This window comes from Clupea harengus, chromosome 13 (genome assembly GCF_900700415.2).
Source record: "Clupea harengus chromosome 13, Ch_v2.0.2, whole genome shotgun sequence".
NCBI classification, from domain to species: domain Eukaryota; kingdom Metazoa; phylum Chordata; class Actinopteri; order Clupeiformes; family Clupeidae; genus Clupea; species Clupea harengus.
In genome coordinates this window covers 29,079,824-29,089,356 of record NC_045164.1, presented here as the reverse complement: position 1 = coordinate 29,089,356, position 9,533 = coordinate 29,079,824, and the positions used below count along the sequence as shown (strand labels likewise).

Genomic DNA, 9,533 nt, shown 5'->3' with positions numbered 1-9,533 from the left:
GTATCTAACCTTTTCAATGACAATGCTATGTTCCCTCCCGCCAAGTGGTAGCAGCCTTATTCTTGCAGGACTCTAACTAAAAAAGTCCAAATAAAAAAGTTTTACAATACAACTAATCTTCAACATTAAGCTACTGTATAAGCAGTGCCGTGTTTGATCTGGTCATTGGCCATCAGGGCTTTAGCAGTGCCTGCCTCTAGTACTCCCCTGCAGTGCATTTTCAGCCACGATGGCATCATACTACGTCTTCATTGCACACCAATGTCTCACACACTTTTGCCCAATAAGATATTTTGTTGAAGGAATGCTTCATTCTCAGCTAGTGGTATGATACATGAGTATCCAGATTATTTGTTTATTAGTTTGTAGTTTATATTTGATTCTAGTTTGTGTAATTTATCAATCAATGGTTCTTGAGCAGGATCCCTGTGGAGGCTTTTAAAAACAAAAATGTGTAGATCCTATTTTCAATTTGTATCTTTCAGCCTCATATTGAGAGAGACCGAAATTGACTTTGGAGAGGATAGTTTGTTTATCGGTTTCAGAGGATGTTTCAGGGTGGTTGTTCTTTTTTAGACTTAATGTGACGTGGCTGTTATCTGAGAATGGAACTTGAGGCCTTACAGTAGAGTACCTGATATGACTTGGATCTGTGACTGCATGAGCTACTACACTACTGCTGAGAGGGGAGCAGTAGGTGAATCTACCCAGAGAGTCACCTGTCCTTCCACCATAAGGAATGAACAGACCTAGGCTTTTACACAGCTGCAGTAACTGTTTGACATTTCTGTTTACAATACTGTCATTGCTCTCAAGTGGTCTTTCAAGATGTTTGCTTTGATTTATCTTTAATTCTTACTTTAAAATTACAACAGGCGTAAACCCTATTCATGTGAACAAAAATGATCAAGGAATTATCATCTTTCTTCTCTTTATATTTTCCTAAACCCAGAGCAAATGTCCTCTGTTGTTGTAGTTATTACATTCTGTCAGGAAAAGACACTCGTCATCCATCCCATTAATACAGTGAGTGCAGAGCCTGTTTTCTCGAGGTAGTCATGTTTTTTTGTGTCTACCCTTTTCAATGACAATACTGTATTCCCTCCCGCCCTCCCCATGTCCTCTTTCTTTCTTTCTTCCCCGTCTCTGACACTCAACATATCTTTGAGCTGTAGACAATCTTCATATGAGGTGCTGTTTAGGCCATCAATCTCGGGTGCTCGCACAAACACTACTTTTTTTTGTACAAGCGCTAACTGCTGCTAGTCAATTACATGTTGTACACACCCAAACACAAATCCCCCCACCCCACATATACTGTACATACTTGAAAAAACACTCAAATCATTTTTGTACTCAATTTTTATTTCAATCTCTACCACATCACACGTTTCAAATATGAAGAAATAATACTTCATCATGTACTTCACATTTAGTTTAAAACTCATAAAATCCAAAATATTACAGTAAGTGATACTTCATCATGTGTTAGCAGGGCAGCATTTCATACGTCCCCATCAGTAGCTTGATCATCAGTGATTCATGGATACATCTATATATAATATGGCAGCACATCATATGAATGGATCCTCTGGCGAAAGGCCTTTCCACACTAAGAACACGGATGTGTTTTTTCAGTCTTTGCATATATCAAGTATTTTTGTAAGGTTTTTGTCCGATAAGCCTGTTCTCCTGCTTGCGTCCTCTGATGAACATTGCGCTTTTTTGTGTACTGCATGGATGAGGCCTTTAGGATGTATTTTCTGATTTACCTTGAGACTAGATATTCTATTAAAGGCCTTTCCACACTGAAGACACTGATAAGGCTTTCCCCCTTCATCCGTGATCTGATGGGTTGTTAGATGTGAGCTACTCTAGTATGTACTTTCTGATGTGTCTTGAGATTGCCTTTGGCATTAAAGCACTTCCCACACTGAGAACACTGGTGTGGCTTTTCCCCAGTGTGGATTATCTGGTGTGTCTTGAGACTACTAATTTGACTAAAGGCCTTTCCACACTGAGAACAATGATATGGCCTTTCTCCAGTGTGGATCCTCTGGTGATCCTTGAGAGTACCCATTTCACTAAAAGTCTTTCCACACTGAGAACACTGGTGTGGCTTTTCTCCACTATGGACCCTCTGGTGTGTCTTGAGATAACCCATCTGACTAAAAGTCTTTCCACACTGAGAACAATGGTATGGCTTTTCCCCAGTATGTGTCATCTGGTGTCTGATGAGATCACTCATTTGACGAAAGGCCTTCCCACACTGAGAACAATGGTATGGCTTTTCCCCAGTATGTGTCATCTGGTGTCTGATGAGATCACCCATTTGACGAAAGGCCTTCCCACACTGAGAACAATGGTATGGCTTTTCCCCAGTATGTGTCATCTGGTGTGTCTTGAGATGAGACATATAATTAAAGGTCTTTCCACACTGAGAACACTGATGGGGCTTTTCACCTGTATGGATTCTATGGTGTCTATTGAGATCACCTGCTGCACTGAAGGTCTTTCCACACTGAGAACACTGATGTGGCTTTTCCCCAGCATGTGTCATCTGGTGGATGGGCAGTTCTCTGCTAGTCCTGAAACCCTTCCCACATGTAGTACACTGATATGGCTTTTCCTCAGTATGTGTCATCTGGTGTCTCTGGAGATTACTCATGTCACTAAAAGTCTTTCCACACTGAGAACAATGATATGGCTTTTCCCCAGTGTGGATCATCAGGTGTGTCTTGAGATTAATCATTTGACTAAAAGTCTTTCCACACTGAGAACATTGATGGGGCTTTTCTCCTGTGTGGATCATCTGGTGTGTCTTGAGACTACTCATTTGACTAAAAGTCTTTCCACACTGAGAACAATGATGGGGCTTTTCTCCTGTGTGTGTTCGTTGATGAATTGCAAGAGCAGAAGGTGCAGCAAAGGTTTTGAAACATTGGGGACATTCATGTTGTTTCTTCCTTGCATTCGATTGCTGATGTCTGATGACATTCTTTCTTTTTTCCTCTGTACTCCTTTTGCTAGAATGGATCCTTTGAACGTCTCCTATAACATAATAAGACATTTTTTAAATAATATCCTCACTCTACTGTATTTGTTACATTAGCACTACAACACTGAAAACACATGTATTGTATTTTTTGTAATGTGCTTTTCAATGAATGGCTATTTGCTAGAATAGTACTTGGAAGTCCTTTAGGATAAAATGATCCACTTACAGACTGCACTGTAAATGTAAGCAGAGATTCAGAGACATGTAGAGATCTGGAGACAAAATGATGGCAGACATTTTAAATGTTTTAAATTTAACATACTCCAAATTATTTCCTATAATTAAGGTACTCCCATGGTATCTCTATTCTCTCAATAGGGCTCACATTTCATTAGGTAAAGCACAAGATAAAGCCAGGGTGTTTTATTTTTGTTTTTCAATACATTTGCAACTAACCTTAGTTCCAATGGGTTGAAATATTAATACATCTATCATTATTGTCATTATCATATTAAATTGTATGCCAGTTATCCAGCTGATGTTACAGTCTCTTAAATTTTACTCCTTAAATTATAATTGGTAGAAACACTTGGGGTGCCTGTGCAGCTTCATATTGACACAAGTTCACATTTACAGATATTAACACACGCTAGCAGCAACCAGATGTTTCCTTAAGCTAGAGACAAATAGTTAAAAAGTACCCTTGCAGCTTCATATTAGCATGATGTCATATTCAATTCATTTTAACTATCACATTGTTCTAGTTTTTCATGATACAAACTAATGTGCAACTTACCTGTAGGAGTAGAGTCATGGTGACCATATTCTCTCAAATCAGATGTTTCCTCCTGTTTCATTTCCACTGGTGAATACTCATCTTCTTTGTGGGTCAAGGTTGGTGATGTGTATATTTCAGTCTTACAGTCAGCTTCCAGTCCAGGCTTTTCTTCCACTTTCCGAATTGCAGAAAGATACTCCTGCAGGAAATCATCAAATTCTTCTTCTTTGATCTCTTCCTTCACTGACATGAGCAGTTGTGATGTTTCAGTATGTCCTGACATTTCAGACTTCAGTTCTGTTTTTCAAAGAAAATAAAGTCAAACCCTCATTCAATGCAAGACATTTGCATATAGTGAACATGTGCAACAAAAGAACTACAGTGTAGTTGTACTGTTGGCGATTTACACTTCTACAGTATGCTTCCAAAGAATGACACACATAATCATTCCGAGCATCCCAGTACCAGTCAGTTCAGTTCTGTTTTGTAAAGGAAATCCAGTCTAACATTCCTTCAATGCACGGAAAATATAGTTAAATAAAGAACTACAGTAGAGTTGTATTTTTGTTGAATTACAATCATAGAGTATCTATCCAAGCATCCCAGTGTTAAACCTAACAAAATTGAATTACAAACATACAGTATCTATCAAAATTATCCCAGTGTCTACCTTACGAAGGTGAGTTCAGTATCCATCCAGAGCATCCCAGTGTCTACCTTACAACGGTGAGTTCAGTCTCCCCTATGTGGTGTTAATATAGTGCATCCTCTGTCTGATCCATCAGCTTCTTGGATTCAAGCCTAACCAATCAGCTGCAGGAGCTTTTGGAATGCAAATTAGAATGGCAAAGGAGTATGGGAAGGAATTCCATGTGCAGTGTTCACGTGTGATGGTCCTCAGGTGGGCGTGGTCAGGGTTGAACCTGCAGAGAGAACACAAAGGAGGGTAGATGGGCCATTCCTGGATGTGTGAACTGAAAGGTGATTGGGTAGGGAGGGGTAGGTGGGGGTGGGTTCGAGGTGTGAACTAAAAGGTCAAGGGGTAGGTGGGGCGGGCTGGTAAACTGAAGACGTGCGTCATTGTCAAGCACAAGGTTAGAATAAGGTCACCACACACACACACACACACACACACACACACACTCACACTCACACACACACACACACACACAGACACTTCCCCTTTTCCTTCTCCTTTATCTGCATCCATTGAATTGCACTAAATGTTTTCGTCATTTACTACTTATTTTGAATTCTGAAATGTGTTTGCCTTGCAGTCGCGCGGGAAGGGGGGTGCTGAGGGCGCTGCAGCACCCCCTAGCTCCAGGCAGGGAAATATAAATAAAGGTGTTACTCATTTTTATATATTAAATATATATTAAAACGATATAATACATAATTTTGCTTTGGGGAAGAAAATTAATGTTGAACAAATCTGTTTGCTAGTTTTTAGTGAACACAGGCATGCATGGAGATCTTGCTACATGAGGTTCACGGGTGTGTGCTGAAGTTGTTACTGTAACGGATGAAGAAGAACGTTAACGAACTTGTTTTTTGGCAAAAATGCGTCGACGAGTTAGAAGATGGAGATGCTGCAGCACCTTCTTCTACTTTCCACTCACGCATTACTGTTGCAATGACTAGCAATAAGCAGAAACACATTTTGGAGTTGTTCTCGAGGAGCATAGTTAAGATAAGTAAAATTATCTTAACTATGAACAGTCTGCTCAAACGGAGAAAGACAAGGACGTCAACAACAACGACGACGACAGAGTAAAATAGTTGGCCACAGGCTATTCTGTTCAAAGGCTATATTTTAGGCCAATAGTTTATTTAGACTACTTAAACTGAGGGTATCTAGATGAAGGAGCAAATTAACATAGGCCAAACTTTCGAATTCTTTATTTTGGATTCACAGGAGTTGTGAATGTTAATGATGTTTATAATTTATGCCGAGATCTGGAACATGCCACATAATCGATCGTGTTGTATGTTTTGTTGTTGTTGTTCATTTATTACAACATTTACATGCATGGCCGGATTAACCATATGGGCAACTGGGCAACTGCCTTAGGGGCACCAAGACTCCAGGGGCACCAAGACTCCAGGGGCACCAAGACTCCAGGGGCACCAAGACTCCAGGGGCACCAAGCAACCGATGTATTTTTTATTTAATTATTATTATTTTTTTTCATTCTGACCCCGTCAGCACAATTTGACGTTCCAAACACAATGCACAAACCCAGCGAAAGAGGCACCAACAGAACGATCAAGATGAAGCGGCAGCAACTTAGCGGTAATGCAGAACGACAGTTGAAAAAAGATAAAGAGTGCAGAAATGCGGCCACTTTTTTTTTTTAAATGCGCTGGCAAAGGTTTGAACAGTGTAAATCTGTGTTTTTCAGAAGGCAAAGTGTGTGTGTGCGTGCTGTCTGCTCCCAATGGTTCTGAAATGATAGTTCGTTAGTAGACTCACTGCGCTTGCAAAGGTTTGAACAGTGTACGTGTGTGTCACTAATTGCATAACCTCCCCGATGTTTTTGATAGCCGTCATCACTTCTTGTTAGCTATTTAAGTTTTGGAAAGCTTTGTGAACTGCAATGCTTATTTGCGGTGCTGTGAGTTGGTTTAATGATAACTTAATCCAACTAACGTTGGATTGCTTTTTGTAATGTCAGATTTCATTGTTTGGTGTGCTACCTAATTGCAATGAAGATTGATAACTATACTATGCATTGTTAAGAAAGTGTTATTAATGTCCCCATATACTGGTTGAAAGACGTAGGCTACTTGGCAGGCTTCTGACTTGTTTTTGGGCAAGTTCGATTAAATAAATAAAGCTTGATTTGTTTGTACATGTGCTCATGTTCTCCTTTTCTGTGTAGATTATAGCAGATTTAAGTCTGTATATCCTACTTAAGTACCAAAAGTAAAAGTATAAACTTTCTTATGATTTAGACGAATAATATACCTGTTTTTCATTTCATTTCATTAAGGTCAACAAAAGATAAAACAATAGTTCTGCACTGTATTAAGTTATGATTTCTAATAACATAAGTTCACATTAAACATAATTTACAGCATATGCATTAATTACTTTGGCAAGTTAGCTGTGATATGACTTGCTCCCAGTGCATTATTCCTTACATAGGTTACATCAATGTATGGAAAATGTAGTGGAGCAGTATTAAGCAAAAAGTATGTATAAAAAAACAATCAAGTAAAGTACAGATACTCAGAAATAATACTTGAGTACAGTTAGAAAGTATTTCTACTCAAGGACCAATACACCCCGGTGGATAGGTATGGTTTGTGTTCTGCGGGGTGGGGGTAGGTGGGCACCAGAGAGTCACTGTTGCCCAGGGGCACCATGAAGTCTTAATACGGGCATGTTTACATGTTAAGATTCTCGTTGGCTATAGGCTATAACTGTAAGGCTATACCCAGCCAATTTCAACTTCGGCCTCTAGGCTATTTCTGTGGATATCATCGTAGATGATGGAGGAAATTTGCATAAATTGAACTCCGACAGTGAATGTGTACTGGCCACGGAAAAATGAAATAAAGTTCGCATATATTAGAAATGTTTCATGCTTGGTTCTGCTTTTATTTAAAAAGTATTTTGAATGTCAGTTAGGGGTCACAATCAGTACTATAGCCTCTAAATACTTGTCTAATATCATTTTGTTTTGACGTCACATATTTTAGTAGAGCTTACAGCACCCCTCGCATGAAAGAGGTTCCAGCGCGCCTGTACCCTATTCTACAGAAGTCCATCCATCTTAAAATGTGTAGATGCAATATATCTTATACGGTGTATTCAGCTAGACTAGTTAGCAGCACAACAGACATGTGTCGTGGAAAACTTTTCCAAGACCGAACTTTTAAACGGAACTTTTACCCACGGAGCTGTTAGGCAACTAGGAGCTTATGAGCTCCCCTCGTAAACTTTACACACACCAGATATTTATATTGCATAGCCCAAGTTCTCGTGGCATATAAGTATTCTATCACTACTTGACTTACCTAATAAAAAGTGAGCTCCACACAACGTTGTTAGGCGTCGGTCAGTCGCGGTAACAGTCCCATATGCTCGCTTTTAAACTTCTCCTACAGTCATCTTCGGTTCCTTTTAAACGCCTCGGGATTTAGAAGTATTACGTTTACCGTTCGCCTGCAGGGAATGCAGGCTATTACACAATAATACCAACAATTTCTACTGATCAAACCAAGGCGCTATCCGTAAGATTCGTTTTACCCTTGTCACTACCAGATGGTAACTAACAGATGGTAGTGTCGCACATCGCGCATGCGCCACTTTGCGACACTATAGACAGCGGAATACAATCGCTTGATAAAGCTGATGGAAGTTCGCGAAAGACGGTATACTTTAAGAAGTTTAGTCATTGTATACAGCTGTAAGTTCTTAACGTTTGTATAATAAAGAAGTTAAAGATATAGCCTACTGGATATCCTCTTTTGTTCTCCCTGTCAAGTTCTATTGGCTATCACATCAATGCTTTATTTGTTTATACTGCTATATTTTCTCACTTCTTCATAATACAAACTATTTGCCTTTACCCTTACTCCGTCTCCACACTTTTAATAATTAAATATTACATTAAATATACCCACATTATGCGTTAAGACAACCCCATATGTTGACGTAGAGCCTTCTGCCGTATACCGTTTGTGTCTCAGCATGCGCGATGTGCGGGACTACCATCTGTTAGTTACCATCTGGTAGTGACAAGGGTAAAACGAATCTTACGGATAGCGCCTTGGTTTGATCAGTAGAAATTGTTGGTATTATTGTGTAATAGCCTGCATTCCCTGCAAGCGAACGGTAAACGTAATACTTCTAAATCCCGAGGCGTTTAAAAGGAACTGAAGATGACTGTAGGAGAAGTTTAAAAGCGAGCGTATGGGACTGTTACCGCGACTGACCGACGCCTAACAACGTTGTGTGGAGCTCACTTTTTATTCGGTAAGTCAAGTAGTGATAGAATACTTATATGCCATGAGAACTTGGGCTATGCAATATAAATATCTGGTGTGTGTAAAGTTTACGAGGGGAGCTCATAAGCTCCTAGTTGCCTAACAGCTCCGTGGGTAAAAGTTCCTTTTAAAAGTTCGGTCTTGGAAAAGTTGTCCACGACACATGCCTGTAGTGCTGCTAACTAGTCTAGCTGAATACACCGTATAAGATATATTGCATCTACACATTTTAAGATGGATGGACTTCTGTAGAATAGGGTACAGGCGCGCTGGAACCTCTTTCATGCGAGGGGTGCTGTAAGCTCTACTAAAATATGTGACGTCAAAACAAAATGATATTAGATAAGTATTTAGAGGCTATAGCACTGATTGTGACCCCTAACTGACATTCAAAATACTTTTTAAATAAAAGCAGAACCAAGCATGAAACATTTCTAATATATGCGAACTTTATTTCATTTTTCCGTGGCCAGTACACATTCACTGCCGGAGTTCAATTTATGCAAATTTCCTCCATCATCTACGATGATATCCACAGAAATAGCCTAAAATTAAGCCTAGAGGCCGAAGTTGAAATTGGCTGGGTATAGCTTTACAGTTATAGCCTATCGCCAACGAGAATCTTAACATGTAAAGATCAACAACAAAAAATTAACAACAACAACAAAACATACAACACGATCGATTATGTGGCATGTTCCAGATCTCGGCATAAATTATAAACATCATTAACATTCACAACTCCTGTGAATCCAAAAT

At 39.5% G+C, this 9,533-nt stretch overlaps 1 protein-coding gene and 1 long non-coding RNA gene across 2 annotated transcripts in view; one reads left to right on the top strand and one right to left on the bottom strand.

Annotated features, from left to right (window-relative positions):
* Nucleotides 1-1,347: 1,347 nt before the first annotated feature.
* On the bottom strand, nt 1,348-2,974 carry LOC122133441 (zinc finger protein 2 homolog; the record flags this gene model as incomplete). Its single annotated transcript, XM_042709662.1, has 1 exon — nt 1,348-2,974. A coding segment is annotated over one exon (1,116 nt), but the record flags the coding sequence as incomplete, so codon positions are not given.
* A 5,487-nt stretch (nt 2,975-8,461) lies between these two features.
* Nucleotides 8,462-9,533, top strand: part of LOC116223149 — a 5,841-nt gene continuing 4,769 nt past the window's right edge. Inside the window, exon 1 of the long non-coding RNA XR_006152759.1 lies at nt 8,462-8,763. This is a non-coding gene — a long non-coding RNA (uncharacterized LOC116223149). The remainder of the gene's footprint in view (nt 8,764-9,533) is intronic.